This window comes from Camelus ferus, chromosome 34, assembly GCF_009834535.1.
Source record: "Camelus ferus isolate YT-003-E chromosome 34, BCGSAC_Cfer_1.0, whole genome shotgun sequence".
Classification (NCBI taxonomy): Eukaryota; Metazoa; Chordata; class Mammalia; order Artiodactyla; family Camelidae; genus Camelus; species Camelus ferus.
The window spans coordinates 15,039,749-15,059,081 of record NC_045729.1 but is presented as its reverse complement, the minus strand read 5'-3'; the positions used below and the strand labels follow the sequence as shown (position 1 = coordinate 15,059,081).

Genomic DNA, 19,333 nt, shown 5'->3' with positions numbered 1-19,333 from the left:
AGAATTAAGCCTTATGTTATCAGGGCCTCCTTTGACCCCAAGAGTCTGCACTCACCCAGCATATTTCTAATACCAGAAAGCAGCACTTGATAGATTCAAATAAAGGCAGAGATATGTTTATAGAACACAGATACAGACATAAGCCCCTCAGGCTGTAGCTAAAGTTATCAAAGGTCCAAAATCCATTCCTGGAAATTTACTTTAAAGTGTATCTACTGGTGTTTGATCCATGAATTTTCACCAGAAATCAGTCCATTTAAACAAGATGATTTAAACTCCGCTAAGGTTAAAATGAAGCATGAACTTCTGCTCTTTGAAAGGATACACACGATGGACTTCATTCAGAGGGGAAGATAAGGAAACAGGAAACCAATGCCATATCTAGTCCTTTACCGCAAGTTATTATTTTGGTTTTTTGTGTCCAAGGTCCATGTATCTCGGAGTAGCTATTAAAAGGCTTCCTGGAAAGAAACAAAAAACAAAAAAAACAAAAACCATGCACCCCCAACTCATACAGCTCCACCTTACCAGCAAGAGGAGGGTTGCAGACTGGTAGATGTCGGAACCCTAAGAGCAGACACTACATTTTGCAAAGTTATTGACCCCTGAGCTCACTTGGAGTCCAAGGGAAGCCATGCAGGATGAAGAGGGATATGTCATCTTAAATGTTAAAAGTCAAAAACCAGCTCTCACTTCAGGTAAGAATGCCCAGAGCCAACAATTTGGAAAATTGTGATTGAACTGGATCCACTCTGGTTTCCTTTTTTCTATTAGTGATAGCGTGCATAGTTTTGTTTTCTTTTTCTGAATGGACTTCTTCCTTTACTGCATTTGAGGGGTATCAACATAGGCTCAGATAGACTTATTTAGAATATAAACAACAAAAGATGCAAGCAGGGCACGTTACATTAAGGCTTATAGAGTTAAACGCTGGAGGGCATAGAAACCAAGGGGTTGGGGGAAAGAATGTTTGGAAATTCCACTTTCTAAGATGTCAGCACAGGGGTGTGATTCTACAGTTGTTGCTTATAAACGCAGTTATTTGTAGGGGTAGGCATAAAACAAAACAAAGACATGTACACGAGACCTGAACAGCTAGTGATGTTTTGACTCAGAGAGAAGTCCAGCAGGAGTGGGGATGGAGTGGGTTGTGTTTACCTCTGATGATCAAGGGAGCAAAGGCAAGGTGTGCCAGTGAAGCTGTTTATAGCGCCTGGAAAATCCCAAGCGGGCAGGGACGGGATGGTGCTGCCCCAGGGACGTGTCACACTGCGTGCTCCCTGACGGCTTAACTGTCTGCCCACAGTCGACCCGGCCGCCTCCTCTTCCTGGCGTGTGATGGCTTTGAGTCTGCTGCTTTTCTGCCTGGGGATGGTTATTGGGCTGGTGGCTCTGGGAATTATGTGTAAGTATTGGCTTACTCCCAGTGATTTGATCTGAGGGAGGCAGTATCTCAGTGTCTGCCTGGTGTACGCCAGTGAGCTTAATTGTTACCGTTCGTCTGTTTGTCGCCACTCCAAGTATCTTCTACCTAGCTGCCAAGGTGTGCTCAATAAAGGAGAGCTCCGACATTTACCTTCTGATTAAAACGATCTTTTAGATTTTTTTAATTAATGAAAATTATTTTTAAGAACCCTAAGCTGGTCTTTAAGATCCTCCTCAGTATAAATCCAGGCTATCTTTTGCAACTTTTTTTTTCCCTCTCTATTCTATGCACCTTAAGATCCAGCCAACATGGAATTTTCTCTTTCACAAATAAACGGTCTGTCCCCCTGCCTGAGATTTTACTCGTTCCAGTCCCTCTTCCTGAAATGCCCCCCTTCCCGTATTTTTAATGGAATGTATTTACTTCCACTGGGACAGGTCATATCCCATCTAATTTAAAAATATTTTTCTTCCTATAATTCTAAAAGCCCTCTAATGGCACATTATCATTTGTATAATTGTTACTTGTTTGTATACTTGTTTTTTTTAATAAGATATTTTGGAAACTTTCATTCACTATCTTTGATTTATCACAGTACTTTGAGCATAACAAGAAATCAATATGTATATTTTATGTGAATGGATATTTTAGTTTCTGAAAACCGGAACAGAGGTCACTCGCTTTGCGAAACGTGCTTAGAAATCTGTGTTCAGGGAAATGTCAAAACAGCTGCTTTGATCACGGCATTTTCTTGCTTGTGATTGTCTCCTCCAAGTAGGTCCCAGTCTTTTGGAAAACCCTGGGGGTCAGCTCTGCGTGGTTCTTAATTTGTTCTTTATACTTTACCCTGAGCCCATTCATTTACTCATAAGCACCTAGTAAACATTTCAGAGTGATAACTCTACTGAATTTAAAGTTCATTGAGAGGGCTTGCTTTTTTTTCTGCATCATCCTCATTACCCTGATTACAAAGTATCATCTAATTTTTCCACCTAGCTGTCACGCAGCAAAACTACTTACAAGCCGAGAACGAAAATCTCTCAGGAACTCTGCAACAGCTAGCAAAGAAGTTCTGCCAAGATTTAATAAAACAATCAGGACAAAAGCAGAGTGAGTATGGCTCCGTCACCTCTTCACCTCCCCTAACTCTGGAGCTTTTGTGATGCACCCTGTAGAGAATCTTGAGGTTCTGCAGGAAACATTGAATAAGAGGAAAAAGTCAGCCTGACTCAGAATGAAAGAGATCCTCTGCTTGATTTCTCCTTAAGGCCATAAATGCAGCCCATGTGACACAAACTGGAGGTATTACGGAGACAGTTGCTATGGTTTCTTCAGGCACAACTTGACATGGGCAGAGAGTAAGAACTACTGCGCTGACACGAATGCCACTCTCCTGAAGATCGCCAGTCAGGACGTCCTGGTAAGGCGATTTCTGTGTCAAGTATTTTGGAATCATAAGGAGACAGATTTCAAATAAAATATTCGACTTTTATTTTTTCACATTTTTAGGTCCTCCCGTTTACAACACTGGGGAGTAGAAAATGCTGAAATAGAGTGAATGAGAGTTTGATTTCTGGTCTTACCTCAGCAACAAGAGTTAAGATCATTTCTTGGCTTCTTAGCTCTGTTTACTAATTCAAAAAGAGAATCTGAAAGTGCAAAGAAACTCAATATGATTGCAAAGCATAAACAACAGTGTTATCCCAGTATTACAAGCCTTCTCAGTTCTTGCTAAGTTGTTGACACTTTGAATGAACCATCATGCAAACGCCATCTTTTCAGAAGCTCTCCCAGATAGTCTGGAGAACAAATCTCGTTGGCACAACACAGGATTTCAGTTGAAAATTTTCTACTAAATATGTCTGCTTTTCCACATTTTCCTCTTTGACAGCTTCTAACGAAAGCTCTCTTTTCAAACAAAATACATCCACACCATCTGCTGCACTCTCCTTTTACGATTGAATATAGCTTTTCTTTCCATAAATCCTGGAAGCAAGCCAGGAACCAAGCCTTGGAGTCTCCCTTCAACCCAGTAACAGTCTATCAAAACATAGTTTTTAAAAGGCAGAAATTATTTATTGTTATTTTCTTATAATTTCTAGCGCAGGAATGATTCATGACTTCGCATGTTAAAAATGAAAGCAAATGTAAATTGGAATAGAAGGTCAGGACTTGGGCTATATGCATACAGAGAGTCAGCAGAATTCAAATATTCAGGCAAGTCATATTCAACTGTTATAGATGATTTGCAGAATTGGCCTGCACCTTCCTGAGGGCTGGAATAGCCAGGATGGAGCAGACATGAGGAAGTCAGCCCAGTGACATTCATGTTCATTTGTGTGCCCTGTTATTCTAACTTGCTGTACCGCATACGTACTCTGTGTGTGGGCTCACACTCACAGAGAAGATGCTCAGAGAAACAAATTCACTTCTTTTCAATCACCCAAAATAAAAAGAGTGCCTTAAAATCTCAATTCTATTACAAAGAGATCAGTTTGAGACTACATATGTTTTGAATCTTATTACTGATACCAGGTTGCAGATTTACAACTTAAAGAGGAAGTAATGTTATTTTTGAGAAATAAAGAAGAGTTGAATCTCAAGCAGCCTTTGTCTGTCAGGTCCTGCAGTGAAGTAGATAATGTGGATGTATTTTAAAGAAAAAAAACATAAATTAACAGAAAGGTGACAGATAAATTAAAGCTTTAAGAAATCAGTGACTCACAAAATCTTTTATAGAATGCCATTTTGTGTTTCACAGGTCTGCCAAGGATGTGTCTTCACTTATTTTGGGGGGAGACATATGATGGTACATGAACATTTGACTTCCTTTTAATTTTGTTACTCATAGATTGACTGATTGATTCATTCATCCATTAATTTAACAAATATGTGCTGGAACTATTCCAGGACCTGAACTTATGCATTAATAAAACATACAAAACTCTCTAACTTTATGGAACTTATATTCCAGTTGGAGCAAGAGGCAATGAACAAAACAAACTGGTATTGTATACAGTAGAGTAAATAAAGATAATTTCTAAGTAGAAAGAAGTAGATGTATGTCATTTGTAAATCCCTTTGAGCAAGACATCATATAATTCTCTTTTACTCAGTAAATGAAAGCAAATGAATACTCCAATATATAAGATTTTGTGGGCAAGCTAAGTAATGAAACCAAAGCAAGGAGAGCTTGTTTCTAGAGAATATAAGATTCACAAACAATGTATTTTTTTAAAATCATTTTCCTTCTCTAGTTGTTTACCATCCATTTCATTTAGGAGACATATTTGGTACTTTATTTGTTATTCTAATCTTCAACTGATGGAATATAAACACACAGGATGACTAGAATATCAACTATCTTGTGTACAGATTTTCCCCTGTATCCTACATGTACAATTCTAAATATCAACTATAATTAATAAATATTAAAATAGACACATATCTAATTTTTTGTATCCAGGATCTTACCATGAAGCTTTGCCTTTATGTCATTACAGGAACTGTAGAAGCACTCTGACTATTATATTTATTTGTGTTTGCAATAGCAATACATCACTAGCAGGACTGTATTGATTCGTTGGGTTGGATTGTCCCGCCAGAACTCCAGGGACGTCTGGATGTGGGAAGATGGCTCAGTTCCCTCCAAAAATATGTAAGTCACTGGACACTCAGAATACAAGGCACAACGAGAAATTTCTATTCCTGAGATCCTCTAGCCTTTTGAGTGCAAGTTGCTCAAAAGTGGGGAGGTGGCTCCTGTATCACACTGCGTGTTACCTCAGCACTGGCTGAGTCACTCCCACCCTGATCCTAACAGGAGAACACCCGTAATAAGAGTCTTCTTTCCCTACTCTCCTGTCCCTCTGCTCTTTATCTAAGTCACAGTCCACCTCTATTCCTGGTATTTTTTTCCCATTCATTTCTCATTTCTACCCTCAGCTTTATGATTGGAATATTTTATGTGAGAGGGTTGGGTTTTTTTTTTTTTTTTCAGTTTGATCTGACTCTCTTCACATATTTTTAGTACAAAATTACCATCCTCATTATTTTATGGTTGAGTGTTATTACTTTGAGGCTTCTTTTGACTCTTCAGTATCATTTTACCTCGCCATAGGGGTCTCCACGAATCAGGCACATTATCAATCACAAGGTGATTCCACTGCTCCTGTCAAAAATCTCCATCTTTCTACATTCAATTCGGGCAGAGGGGCCAATTACACTGAGTTACCCAATATGGCATCCCAATCTCTAATCACCTTTTGTTTAGTCTTGTAAAGTATCTCTCCAGTTAAAATTCAAACTGATAACCAAAACCTTTACAATCTGATCATTACTTTAATGTTTAATTAATGTATTCAACAGATACTTATAAAGCATTTACTATGGGGGCCAAGAATACCACAAGTACAAGCAAGCTTCTTCATAGACCTTACACTTCACCTCGTTCACAATATGGCAGGAATCCTGGTGACCCCTCTTTTCTTCCAAAAAATGAAACACATTTTGTGGTCTTAGGGGCTTTTGTACTTGCTGTTTCCTTCTAGAATGCTCTGCCTCAGGAACTCCCTGACGGGCTCCTCCTTGTGGCTCAAGTCTCTGTTTAAACATCACTTCCTCAGTGAGACCAACTTTAATTATCCAAACTAGGTTAGGCTCCCTCCACCACCTCCACTCGAGTCTATCCTATCACACTGTTCAGTTTCTTCATCACTCTTACCACTCTCTGAAATCTTCTATTTATTGGTTAGATTCTTACCAACAGTCTCTCACTCTAACGTAAGTTTCCCAGTAGAAAGGACCTTGTCTTTATCACTCTTATCATCAGCACATAAAACAAACTTGACACGTAGTAGGTATCCCATACATATTTGGCAAATGAATTAATAAATATACATCCTTTGTCCTCTTGTCATAGCTGTGTAGTGGGGAGCTGTCTTATATCTGCTACCCTACAGCCTAGATCCTCATGTCCAAAATATTTAATCAACTTACTTTCCCTTGAGCTCATTTCCATAATGTACAGCTACTCGCCTATAGGGCCCCCTGTAGGAGCTCCTCTCTGTTTATCTCAGTCCTACCCTTCCTTCAAGACAGAACTAAAGTACGATGTTAGATGAAAAGTTAAAGCCTTTCTCATCATTTCGGATCCCCATCCATCTTTTCCTCTGGACTCCTGCGGTACCTACTGTTCATGTGCTGCTTAGTCTTATGCTATGTTAAATTTCTGTTGAGCCATTCAACTGTGCATGCATCCTACTGCCAAGCAGATTGGAAGTTTCCCAATGATCTGAGTGTTGCTTTCCTCCATACTTCTTGTGTCTACTTTGTGCAACAAAATACTACATACAGAGTCTGGATGTTGATTATTTCACTTTCAAAGGAACTAATTCTACCTTTTGCATTCACAGGTTTAAGCTTTCTGGAAGCGAAACGGGAAATATGACTTGTGCTTATTTTCATAATGGGAAAATTCACCCCACCTTCTGTGAGAACAAGCATTATTTTATGTGTGAGAGGAAGGCAGGTAGGGCCAAGCTGGACCAACTACTCTAATGCAAAGTGATGGGCAAGATGTCACAGGCAAGGGCTTGATTGGACAATAAAAGATCTGGAAGAAGGAGTCACTAGCCACAAAATTGCTTATTTTTTCCCTTTATTCCCCTTGGAGTCATCTTTACATTATCTTTCCGACCAGCACCCTCTTACCCCCTTCTTTATACAGCCCTTTATGCTAAGGAATAACTTAGTACCTTCTTAATACATCCAGAAGCTGGTCTGTGAGTTGATCCTTTGTTTCCCAATTGTTCTGTTTCCATTAATTTTCATTTTTCTTGTCTTCTATTCCTAATTATCTCAACTTACTATGATTCACTGCATGTTTAGATATAAACACATACATTTTACATTGAAACAAGAAGGTTAGGGCTTAAATGACTTGAACTGTGCAAAGTATCTAACTTTGAGACTATGCAAAATACCTAAGCTTGAAAGACAGCATAAGGTAGTGGAAGGCATACTAAACTTGGAATCAGTAGAATAGTTTAGATGATGTGATTACTAAACTCAAGTACAACCATGAAGCAGTCAGGTAACCTCTTCCATTTTCTTATATTTAAAATAAGATACTACCTGGAGGTGAAGGGTATAGGTCAACGGTAAAGCCCATGCTCAGTGTGCAAGAGGTCCTGGGTTCAATCCCCAGTGCCTCCATGAAGGGGAGAAAAATAAAATAAAATAGGATAACACCTGCCTTGTATGCCTCACAGTTCCACAACCTAAAATAAAGCTTCAGAGTATTAATTATCTCAGAAACTCCGGGAAAGCAAACACCATGACTTTCCCGTTTTCTATTCTATGCCATCAAACACAGCTCCCTCCTCACAGGAAACGGAAACATACTTGCTTCTCATTGTGCGAGGTAGCTCGTTAGAAAGCCCAGCAACCAGTGAAACACTATGCAAGCACAACTTCTATTCCAGGTCCGCCTTTGGTCAGACCCAGCAGCAGTCATTTTCTGTCCAAGAGAAGGAGAATAAAGCTTGCAAGAAAACTGATGGGGTTTTAAACTGAGTAAATGCTTCTGAACAAGGCCTGCGGGCTAGTTGAGCAGCAAACACAAATGCTTTATCTCGTTCCTTTCCGGGTAGTTCTATGTTTGGTTTCTGCCGAGTAACTCGTGAAGTATTTAGAGATATGTGGAGAGGCACCCTTTAACAGGATAATAGGCAAAAATTTCATTTCTTTTCACAGCCTTCCGGAAAGTATTCTTTCTCCTGCGATCAGTGGTAGTAAAATGTGTGAACACGATTCTCAAACATCTCAGCCGAGGTGCTTATGAAAACGTCGATGTTGAAACACAAACACATATGGCTCTCAGCTGGGGGGCTGAGGACGAAGAGTCCTGTGTTTTTAATGAGCACCCCTGCTTGATTCTGATACAAGCCATCTTTAATGTTGAGAAACATTACTTTAGAACCGACTCCCTATCTGGTGTCTGGTAAGTTGGTTAGTCTCTTTAAAACTCAGGTTTCTTCACACATGGAATGAGTTTATTGCTACCTTGCTCATAAGGGGCTGTGAGGATCATTTAATACAATCATGTAAAGCCTTGAGCAGAGTACCAAGCATGTGATAAATACTCAGCAAATATGTATGACTTCTATAGCTTTGTGCACTGACATCCAAAGGCATGTGAATCTATTCTATTTTAGACTAGCAGTAAACAAGCAGATTTAGGGAGCTGAGAAAAAAAAAAAAAAAACAGAAATATCATGGATCCTGCTTTTACTTCAAAGGTCCCGAGATCTGGGTTTTGGGGGCACAGTACTCTGTTATTTTCCTATTTTTTACTTGTTTATTTAGAGAAAACAAATAGGAACTAATAATTCAGCAAATCATCCAAAAATCAGCCATCTCTCTGGAATTTAGTGTTTCATCTCCCCTCTGAATGGAAATGCATATATTTTAGATCACTACGACACAACTAAATTTCAAAGAATAACATTGGAGGGCACTTCGAAAATGCATTTCAAAAATGTAAACCAATTAAATTGTATCTACAAAGATTCTTTTTTTTTTTTTTCTGGTACTCATACCAAAAGCATCTTATACAGGAAATCAGAATAACATAGATTTTAACAGCACAGGTTCTGTGATCAGACCACCTAGTTTACATACTAACACTTCTGCTTAACTGCATAAGTGAACTTTGCTAAATGCTTCGACTTCTCTGTGCCTCAATTTGCAATTCAGCTACAACATACTCACAGTAGTGCTTATTTCGTTGAGCTGTTGTGAGAACCAAAATAATTCATGTCGAAGCCCTTGGAACCAGCGCTTGGGATATAATGAATAATAAATAAGGTAGTATAATTAAAAACAGCAAGAATAACACAAGTGACATATTAATCTTTTAGTATGGGAGAGCCCAGTGTTTCACACAAATAAATTTATCAGAGAATATACTGTACTGGGGAAAACAGCTCCTTCTGAGACTGACAGTTAGTGCTGATGGAATTTGCGAGCACCTGGAAATGAACGGCAGCTTCCGTTTCTGAGTTCCCGATGTTACTCGCTGCACGTTCGGTGTGCTAGTGCTTTCTTCCTCTTCTTCACCTCAAGATAGAAAGCATTCCGTTGTAAAGGTGACAGGGAGTTAGGTCACATTATTTTCCATGTCAGAATCTCAGGTCCCATGAAAATCATATGAAATATTTGGAAGACTTGCTGGATGGTCTCCATTTGCCGCTGGAGGTCCTCTCGGTCCCACCCTGCGCCTTGGGAGGCGGAACTCAGACGTACAGCAGCATCTGGGCAAACGCGGTGGTGATCAAGGGTGTTTATGCCCCTGGCTCTGTCCTACCCTGCCATTGTTTGGCAGAGGCTTCATGGTCTACACCTCAGGCCATGGTCCTTGTCAGACAAGAAACAAAGTTCCAATAAACACCTCCCCCTTAACCCTTCAGACATGGGGGGTGATCATAGCTTCTCAACTCATATTTCACTGCCCTTTTTGGTTCCCTTAATCCTTCCCAGGACTCTGTAGGAGCATCTTTGTTAAACGCCTTCAGATTGCCCCTGAAGTGTGCCATCTGTCTTCTCCCACTACAGAGGTCAGTGATGGACCAGTAAGACACTGAAACAAAAGAGAGTCTTGCAGATTGCTGGGATCTGCAGACTGTACATTACTGAGACATGACTTTCAGCCATAAAGACAAATGGCCAATATAAGAATGATGATTCAAGTATCAAAGTTATCAATACCAGTGCCGGGGGGGGGGGGGCGGGGGAGCGGTATAGCTCAAGCGGTATATAAGCCTAACATGCACAAGGTCCCGGGTTCAATTCCCACTACCTTCTCTAAAACATAAATAAACAAAGAAACCTAATTACCCACCCCAAAAAATAAGCAAAAATCAATACCAGTGCCGTAGTCATAGGATGTGGTCCAAATGGCCCTCTATCCACTAAATAATTCATACTTCCCTTCTAGAGGGAAAGTGTCTTAGAAAGGCAAAAATTATATTTATCAGGACCAACCTGTAGATCCAAACATGGGCATTAGATTAGTGGATGTGGCTGTGGCACGTGGTACTTCAAGGTTATGGCTCAAGAAGCAAATGTGAATTTGCCACCTCTTTTTTTCCCCCTCAATGGCTGGAACTACGAGACTTTAATTACTCACAGGTTAGAAGGAGCTGGGGTCACATTTGGAGGAAAAACTGCCCCCTGACCAGGATTACTAGAGCTGAAATTTTATGTGTGTGAGAAATAAACTCTGATTGTGTTAAATGACTGGTATTTTGAGGTTCATTTGTCCCAGCAGCTGCATCAGCCCAGTTAATACAGTGTGTACATTCATTTAGGGAAACACAGAGATCTACAAGTCCTTATGCACTGGTTTGCCCAACATCAGCAATGGGCTTACCTTTGTCCTCAAGGTCATTCTTTGCGCTTCTAGCCTTTCCATCTTAACAGCAATCCAGTGTTATCACCTTCAACCTCTGCGGCATTGTAGAATCCAGAACAATAAACTTCTATCATTGGCCATTTGGAGTTCAGTTTCTTTCTCACTTCCTTCTTTACCAAGTTATGCTTTGGCTTAAACTTCATAAACTTCTGCTTTCTGGATGAAGATACACCTGTTCTATTCCTTAAACTCAAGTATATTTCCCCACTGGTGTGAAAAGGCAGCTAATTTCAGTTCTTTCATTAATCTGCTCCTGACTACAAAAGGAGTTATTTGTCTCAGCCTTTCAAGTGGACTGCCCCGCCTGTCAGAGCATCTCAGACATGCAGGAGGATGAAACATACACCTCTCTTCAGTGGGATAATCCGACACCAAGCCCTTACCAGAAGCATCGGTCTTCCACCAAAAATTCAGGTAATCAGTTCCAGTGATTCAGACCAAGACCTTGTGGTTTATGGGCTTTCGTTTGTTACTGCTTTACAATGAGACCAAGAGATTTTTCTAATCTGACATTCCTCACTTCAGAGTATTATCATGTGCGGAATGTGCTAATATTAAAATGAAGTGAAGTGAAGGAGGGGTAGGTAAAGTTGAAAAAGGAAAAGAGAGATGGACTTGATAAATATGTAACACATTGGTTTTCTCTCTTTTGCTTGCTGGAAAGACAGAAAAATCCCTGGATTTGGAAAATAAGTGAAAGAAATTATATATTTTGTATAATTTTAGTTCCCACAGTGAAACACTCTGCAAATTATCTGATAAATACTAAGGGACAAAAAAAGAGAAAACATAAGTTGAAAAAACTGGCCAACTCTCATCAGCCTGGATCAGTTCTATATTCTTTAATATTTCTATTAGTTTTCTATTGTTTGAGTAATAAACTACTTAATACAGCACAAATTCATTTTCTTATAGGTCTACAGGTCAGAAGTCCAAAATGGCCTGAAACCAAGGTGTCATGGGGCTACCTTCCCTAGAGGTGGTTCTAGGGGACAATTCATTCTCCATCTTCCAGTTCCTAGAGCTGCATTCTTGCTTTCCTTGACTGATGGCTCCTTTTTCATCTTTAAAGACATCAGCAGAACTTCTTCAAATGTCTCTCTACTCCCTTCATCATAAGGCAGTCTGTCCCTCTGATCCACATCTCACTTGTAACGACCCAGATAAAACAGGATGATCTCCCCATCCCAAGATCTTTAACTTAGTTATATCTTTAAAGTCTCCTTTTCCACATAAGGTAACATCTATAGGTGTCAGAGCTTAGGACATAGGCATCTTGGGCAGGGGCATTAGTCAGCCTACCAAACTATGCAAAGATAACATTTCATGCATTTTTCTCTGTCTAGCATTAAGAATATAGTTGTGGTATATTTATATAATGGAATACTATTCAGCCATAAAAAGAATAAAATAATGCCATTCGCAGAAACATGGATGGACTAGAGATTGTCATTCTAAGTGAAATAAGCCAGAAAGAGAAAGAAAAATACCATATATCACTCATATGCAGAATTTAAAAAAAAAAGAAACAAAAAAGGACACTATGAACTCACCTACAAAACAGAAACAGACTTGCAGACATAGTAAATAATCTTATGGTTACTGAGGAAATGGTGTGGGAAGGGGTAAATTTGAAAGTTTGAGATTTACAAATGTTAACCACTATATATAAAAATACATTTTTTAAAAAGCTTCTTCTGTATAGCACTATGTTCAATATCTTGTAATAACCTTTAATGAAAAAGTCGATGAAGACAAATATGTGTTTGTATATACATGACTGGGACATTGTGCTGTACACCAGAAATTGGCACATTGTCACTGACTGTACTTCAATTAAAGAAAAATTTTTAAAAAGAATATAAAAAAAACACACGTTTCTCAGTTTCCCTTCCTGAATAGTTGCAAATGTTACCTTAAAAAAAAAAATCCTCATCCAAAATCATATGTTTAAAGGGAAATACCTTTGAACCAATCACAGCCAAGCGACACTGACAAGAGGGGAAGAGATTTGAGACGGCATCTTTGCTCTCAGAAATTAAAGCCTGCTGCCTGGCTTGCCATCATCTCGGAAAGATTGTTGGGAGAGGCTACATCTAACTGGTTACTAAGTTTGTGGTGCCATGTAAGGGTAACAGAAGTATATTACTAATGCTGTTCAATTTGGCATCTTCCCAAGTCAAGTGTATCGCAAGTTATCACTTGCATTTCGAAGAGTCTGAGTTCACTTTTTCCTGTTAACACGCAGTTATGAGGCTTCAGCGATTCTCCAGGAGGAATGGCTACTGTTAATTCCTTATTTCACTCGGTCTAGTCCTAGTCTGACCCCACATCACTCATCTACTTTCTCAAACTCCATTTCATTGTCTCTTTTCCTTGTCTAGGAGCATGGTGTCTGGCGGTGGTGCTTTTGTGTATTTTCTGCACAGGCTCATTAGCAACCTCCATTTTCTTGGGTCTCAAGTGTAAGTACGAACGGGTATCTTCAAAGCAATCTACAGGTGGACAGATTACACGCCACACATAGCTTTTATGTATGCGTATCGTTACAGCCTGTGGGTCTGAGCCCTTGACCTGTGGGATCTGACACTATTTCCAGGAAGCTAGTGTCAGAGCTGAATTAGATGGTGTATGGAAGAGGGGGGCGGGGACCACACATTTGGTGACCGTAAGTGTCAGCAGTGTAGGGCATGGTGGTGGTGTAAAAGCAAAGAAGATGCACAGGAGAAAGGCTCACAGAAGAGAAAACTAAGGGTTTCCCATACAATTTGCATCAGCATACATGGAAGGTGATTTGGAAACATCTAACACAATTTAAATGCACAAGAACTTTGACCTATCAACTTATCTTACAAATATATTTGCACGCGTGTGAAATTATGTATAACCAAGGTTCTTTACGACAGTAATACTTATTTCTGTAATACCAAAAGACTACAAATAGTCTAAAAGTCAGTAGAGAATTATTAAAATGGATCACAGTACATCCATTCAATAGAATCCTATATAACAAAAGAATGAGAAAGCTCTTTGCGTGCTAACATAGTATTATGTCCAAAATATATTTTAAGTGGTAAAAGATGAAAAGCCATGTAAAAAGATTATTACCATTTGTGTAAAGTGAAGGGATTTTATGTTTATTTGCTGGTAAATGTCAAAATATCTCTGGAAGAATTTTTTAAAAATTGGTAAACCTGACCACTTTCAGGGGCTGGGATTGGGTGAATAAGGAAGCAGGGATGTCAAAGACCCTTTCTACTGTGCATCATTTGTCATTTTTAGTCTCAAATATCATCAGTAATTTGTAGCACTCTTTAGTCTGTGTTGAAGGATTACTTTGTTATATGTCCGCATTTTATCTGATTGTTATGGTTTGAAGTGTTCCAGGTGTCCACTGTTTCAAGGAAGCAGCAAGAAGAACTCATCCAACAGGACAGAGCCCTGCTGAACTGCACACGATGGAATAGAAACCATCGCCTCCAGATGCAATGTTGTCAAACCTTGATGCAAAACTCTTTCCATTCAGGTAATTGATATAAAATCCGCTCCCACTGTGCAGATACAAATGTGTACACCAATTTAAAGAAAAAAAAAAAAGGTGACACATTTTATTCCCTAAAATTGTAGTCAGGATTTTCTAATAGGAGAGACATAATTTTGATCTGCTCTTCAGTTCAGTCTCTCTTATATATATCAATAGCATGTGGAAAATACTGAGGTTCCAAGAAATGCAGATAAGGAAAATATACAGTCAGATGTCAAAATGGAATGTGTAAGATTAGCAGGTAAGATTTTTTTAAAGAAATAACATTCCATGCTTTATCCCATCATGCAAATTTATAAGTGTATCTTTAATTATAGTTCCAAATTCCTCAATTTATTTAGTTTAGATATTGCTCTAGACTCAAATTTAGATAACTCTTTGAGCAGAAAATTCATTTTGAAAATTAGGGTATTTACAAAAATTGTAACAACGCAGGATTCAGCTCTTTTAAAAAATTCTAGTAAGTTACATAAGTTTTATCTTTTTTATACCTTATAAGCATTTATTTCTACCTATTAATAGGGTATCAAGTATTCTATTGTTACTGAATCAGCATTTGATAACACTCACACATATAATTTAGAGAATTAACTTCCCTGTAGTGGATAACATTTACGTAACCGTTAATGAGAGAGGTCAAAAACCTACCATAGCTTCTTCTAATTGAAATTTAGTCAAGTAAATGTTTAAAAAGACAGCAATGTTTTTAAATATAACAGACTATTGCAAGCATGAGATATGGATACCTCTGAGCCATCAACCTTAAATCAGTGACAATATCCATTTTGGAGACCAACAAATCCACCGTGTTCTCTACTATCAACTGGCATTGTCAACACCACTTATGCTACAACTTTAACAATATTCAAGACGTTGATTAGAACGTATTCCAAGCAAAGGATATTGAAGAACCTTCAGTAACTTGACACCTGGGCCTTGGAAACTGATAATGAATTATTTGTAACCCTTAGCAGAAGGTTTTTCTCTAGAAACTAGAGTTCTGGAAGTTTCTGCGTCTTTGCCTCTATAAAACTGTGCCAGAAACACTTGGTCAGATTTTTACTCTTTGTTTCCTCTTTTACACATTTAAACATCTCTCTTTTGTGAATACATTCTCTCTTAAGATAGGTTCTGTAAAACTGTTTAAACATTATGGCTCACTTCTTAGTTACATCAACGCCTGAAAATAAACATATTGGTCACTTGTGTTTTTCTTCAGTTTTCCTCACCTACATATTTTCAAATTGCTCCTTAAGGAATATTTTCATGTTTAACTCCCAGAATTTAAACATCAACTTGAGGCTTATTATTCTGCTCACCTAATGGCTCAGTTTCAGTACATTTCAATTAAATTGGTTCAGTAAGATTAACAGACATGAAACAATAAGCAAACAAATGAAGACTATAAATGATGTAAAGTTAAAGAGAGGAAAGATTTATAAAAGTAGATTAATCAGACCAATTATTATAGAAGAGGAACAATTTAGGAAAAGATATTCCCCAATTAATTTTATCTTGAACTAATTCTTAGAGACCTATCACATTTGGGAAATAATTATATAAATCTTACCAAATTCAGCCTCCTTACCAAATTCAAATTCCTTTGAGCTGAAATTGGTAAGCACTGTATCACATGAACCGTTCAGTTAGAGTTCAGCTTTACTGAGAGAGATACAAGGGGGTCATTTGAGGGGATGTGCTACTAACATTTTAATAATAACTTTAATAAAATGTTTATATTCAAAGCCCATAAGCACGGCCCTTGTCCAGACAACTGGATTCAGAATGGAGAAAGCTGTTACCATGTCTTTGAAAACTGGAAAGTTTGGCTCGCCAGTCAAGAGGCTTGTTTAGAGGAATGTTCTAATCTTCTACAAATAGACACCAAAGAAGAAATGGTAAACACTGTTTTATGGTTTCATATCATTCTGAAAATACCATATTATACGTTAAAAAAGGACTGATTCTCATAAAATAGAGTTCCTTGATACTCCCTAACCATAGTATATTTATTGAAAAAGAAGAGTTGAACACAAAGTAGTAATTAACATGGTTTGTTTCCCTATTAATTGGAGAAACAAAAAACGGAATGGCTATTTAGAAATTGAGGACAATATGTTAATTCTATGAACTTTGGTAATCAAAAAGGGGAAAGGACATTGCCATTTTGTGACATGCTAATCCACTCCAAGATATGCATACATTACAATTGCATGTGTTTTAAATTTATAATTTTCATTGCTGTAGGGAAGTATAATAACCTATTGTAATTTTGCAATTATCCAGGAAACGTAGAAGTATAAACAGTGAGGTGACATCACGAAATGGAACGTTCTCTGAAAATAAGCATTTGCCAAATAAAATGCTTAATTGGCATTAAACCTAGTTTACTAAAATCTTAATGAGCAAACAGTAAGATGTTCCCCTGAAATCATTTGACCTGTAAGTTGTGTGTGAAGTAGAATACACGTTACACATTTCTGAATTTATTAAAAATGTATGCCTTCTATATTCAGTAATTAGTCAAAGTTCATTTCTATAAGAATAATAGAGAACAACTTGGTAAGGATATGCATGCAGTAAACCAAGGCAAGCTGGACTCACCTATTATGATTATGGATTTGCACTAATTTTTCTGTGCAAATTTAGTGACAACAGTTAGAAATATTTCTTCTAACAAAATACGCATACAGTTAAGTTGCTTCTGGAATCTTCTAAACTATTTCTCACTTTGAAGTATCCTGGGAAAGACATATACTGTCTACCAAATTCTGAATCTGTTAAAACTATTTTGATGCCAGATACCTATTTTTTTCAATAACCCTTAACATCACATTGATCATTTAGCAACTGGGAAAAATAAGTATCCTTTCCTTTAACCTCCACCCCTTTCTCCAGCTCTCAAGTTCCAATTATTTCTGTGTAGGCAAAATACCACACTTTATATTTCATGGTAGTTTATTGCGCTTGTGTGTGTGTTTGTGTGTGTTTAGATTTTCTGGGATTCTTTCTCCTCTCATTCTCTCAGTTCACTGCTCAGGTCTTATTTTTTTTATAGGACTTTATCACTGGCAGCCTGAGGAAGACCAAAAGCAACTATGATTACTGGGTGGGACTGTCTCAGGATGGGCCCAGCCAACCTTGGCTTTGGCAGGATGGCTCTCCTCCTGCTCCTGACCTGTAAGTCTCTGAGGGAAACGGTCCAAGGGGAGTTAGACACATAAGGGAATTCAAAGGTTCATTTGATTTTATACCTTACATTTCCTCCAGGAGACAGAACCAGGGTGATAATTTTTCAGGCTTCTGATTGGAATCAAAGCCAAGATAATTTAAGAGTAGCTACATGGCTTCTAAACCTCTCTGTCCCTGAACCTTCTCAGCCCCTCTGTCATTACCCTCCAGGACACTCACATCAAAATTAGAGAGTCTGAATGAACAATATTATGCAATCATGTAATCAGGCACATCCCCTTTGTACCATTTAATGGCTAGAGAGGGCTAAGGGCAAGCGATTATAGTAATCACTAAGCAATTTCCATATTAAGTTTTCAGAAAGAACTGAGGAGACTGGTCAACGGAATCAGGTGCTTTCACATTTTGAGAATTAAGAGTCAGAAAAGAGATTTGAAATTAGAGCCTATCTTTGTGTAACCAAACTTTTTTTTTAAATATGCTGCTTGTTGAAATAATATTCACATCTTTTATTGAGAGAAAATAGCTCTGTTTTTGAAGAAAGAGGACAAAACTATCGCAGGAGGGTGACAGATTAAAACAAAACAAAAAGCTGTGCATCTCTCGTTCTGTTGCCCAAGAGAACATCCCCATAATCCCCATGCTTAACCTCAGATGCACTGACTTCTTGCCTCTCCAGGTCGCCAGCACAGGGACCCCCATCAACTAACCAGGTGTGTGGATACCTCAAAGACAAGATCCTTTCTTCCGCCAACTGCAGCAGTTGGAAATATTTCATCTGTGAGAAGTACGCATTAAGATCTACCTGAAAGAAACTAAGCTTGAAGTCATCTCTCTATCATGCTAGTATGTGCAACAGGTTGTTAGAAAACCCATCACAAACAGCCCAAAAGCCAGCACAGAAGTAAACCAGTCAGAGGGCTGTGAAACTCACTACCTGAAACCCAAACCTGTCTAGCATTTACACTTGGCAATATTCCTCAATCCTTTCCAGACAGTCTTTTGATGTTGTTTAAAAAAAATTGATAAGAATAAAATTGATTTAGAGCATCAGAGGACGAAACCTTAAAGAGCTGAGAACAAACTAAAGAAAAATTATTTTCATTGGTCATTTTTTGTCTTTCTCTCCTTCTATTTTTAACCTAGTGTGAGTTTAAACTCCGCAGAGAAATCTGTAAGTCACTGGGGAGATGTGCGGTTTTAGCTGATTGATATTCTTTTTTAGTAAATAAAGAAACGTGATCTTTTAAACTCACTGTTTGCCAGATCTTTCTATGCATTTGTTGGGCTCCCACGCATTATGTTATCAGGCCAGTAGGATGGGAGGACAGAGATGTGGCTTTTTCAGATTGGAAGGGATGGTAAGACAGTACCATTTTTAGGACTGCAGGGTTCTCCTGGAGAGAAGAACCAGCAGAACTACAGGCAAGCTGTGGGAAGAGTCAGGCTGCCAATGTCAGGGTCTCGCCTCCATCTCACTGCCCGTCCCCACTGCTCACCAATCAGACTCATGGCTTGAATTCTCAAGGTTGACACACCAGCACTTTTCACTGCATCTCTCTGTGTCTCAATCTCCTCATTGTAAAATAATAATAGAACTTACTTCAAGGTGTTGTTTGAGGACTAAGCTGTGAATACATGTAAATTGCTGAGAACAGCCCTTGCACAGAGTTTAACACACACCTTTATCATTTGG

At 38.5% G+C, this 19,333-nt stretch overlaps 2 protein-coding genes across 3 annotated transcripts; both read left to right on the top strand.

Moving 5' to 3' along the window:
• The first annotated feature begins 515 nt into the window (after positions 1-515).
• On the top strand, positions 516-7,987 carry CLEC1B (C-type lectin domain family 1 member B). 2 transcript variants are annotated; one of them, XM_032473177.1, is made up of 6 exons: positions 517-698; positions 1,307-1,405; positions 2,423-2,536; positions 2,695-2,846; positions 4,978-5,084; positions 6,841-7,964. In XM_032473177.1, the coding sequence occupies exons 1-6, from the start codon at positions 635-637 to the stop codon at positions 6,983-6,985; spliced, it is 681 nt and encodes a 226-aa protein (XP_032329068.1). In that variant the 5' UTR covers positions 517-634; the 3' UTR covers positions 6,986-7,964. The 2 variants fall into 2 exon arrangements, with proteins under 2 accessions (XP_032329069.1, XP_032329068.1); XM_032473178.1 differs by lacking the exon at positions 1,307-1,405 and having other exon boundaries at positions 516-698; positions 6,841-7,987.
• A 3,181-nt stretch (positions 7,988-11,168) lies between these two features.
• CLEC9A (C-type lectin domain containing 9A) lies at positions 11,169-18,831 on the top strand. Its single transcript, XM_006192141.3, has 6 exons — positions 11,169-11,315; positions 13,286-13,366; positions 14,281-14,427; positions 16,192-16,343; positions 17,504-17,625; positions 18,317-18,831. Exons 1-6 carry the CDS (start codon positions 11,225-11,227, stop codon positions 18,444-18,446), a joined length of 723 nt encoding a protein of 240 aa, XP_006192203.2. The 5' UTR covers positions 11,169-11,224; the 3' UTR covers positions 18,447-18,831.
• The last annotated feature ends 502 nt before the right edge of the window (positions 18,832-19,333 follow it).

What these genes read in the sequence shown, in the direction of transcription:
- CLEC1B (XM_032473177.1), top strand. Translation starts at nt 635, where the DNA reads ATGCAGGATGAAGAGGGATATGTCATCTTAAATGTTAAAAGTCAAAAA. An exon ending in AAAACCAGCTCTCACTTCAG is followed by an intron (nt 699 to 1,306) that starts GTAAGAATGCCC and finishes GTCTGCCCACAG; the next exon opens with TCGACCCGGCCGCCTCCTCT. An exon ending in TCAGTTCCCTCCAAAAATAT is followed by an intron (nt 5,085 to 6,840) that starts GTAAGTCACTGG and finishes TTGCATTCACAG; the next exon opens with GTTTAAGCTTTCTGGAAGCG.
- CLEC9A (XM_006192141.3), top strand. Translation starts at nt 11,225, where the DNA reads ATGCAGGAGGATGAAACATACACCTCTCTTCAGTGGGATAATCCGACA. An exon ending in GTCTTCCACCAAAAATTCAG is followed by an intron (nt 11,316 to 13,285) that starts GTAATCAGTTCC and finishes TTCCTTGTCTAG; the next exon opens with GAGCATGGTGTCTGGCGGTG. An exon ending in GCAAAACTCTTTCCATTCAG is followed by an intron (nt 14,428 to 16,191) that starts GTAATTGATATA and finishes TTATATTCAAAG; the next exon opens with CCCATAAGCACGGCCCTTGT.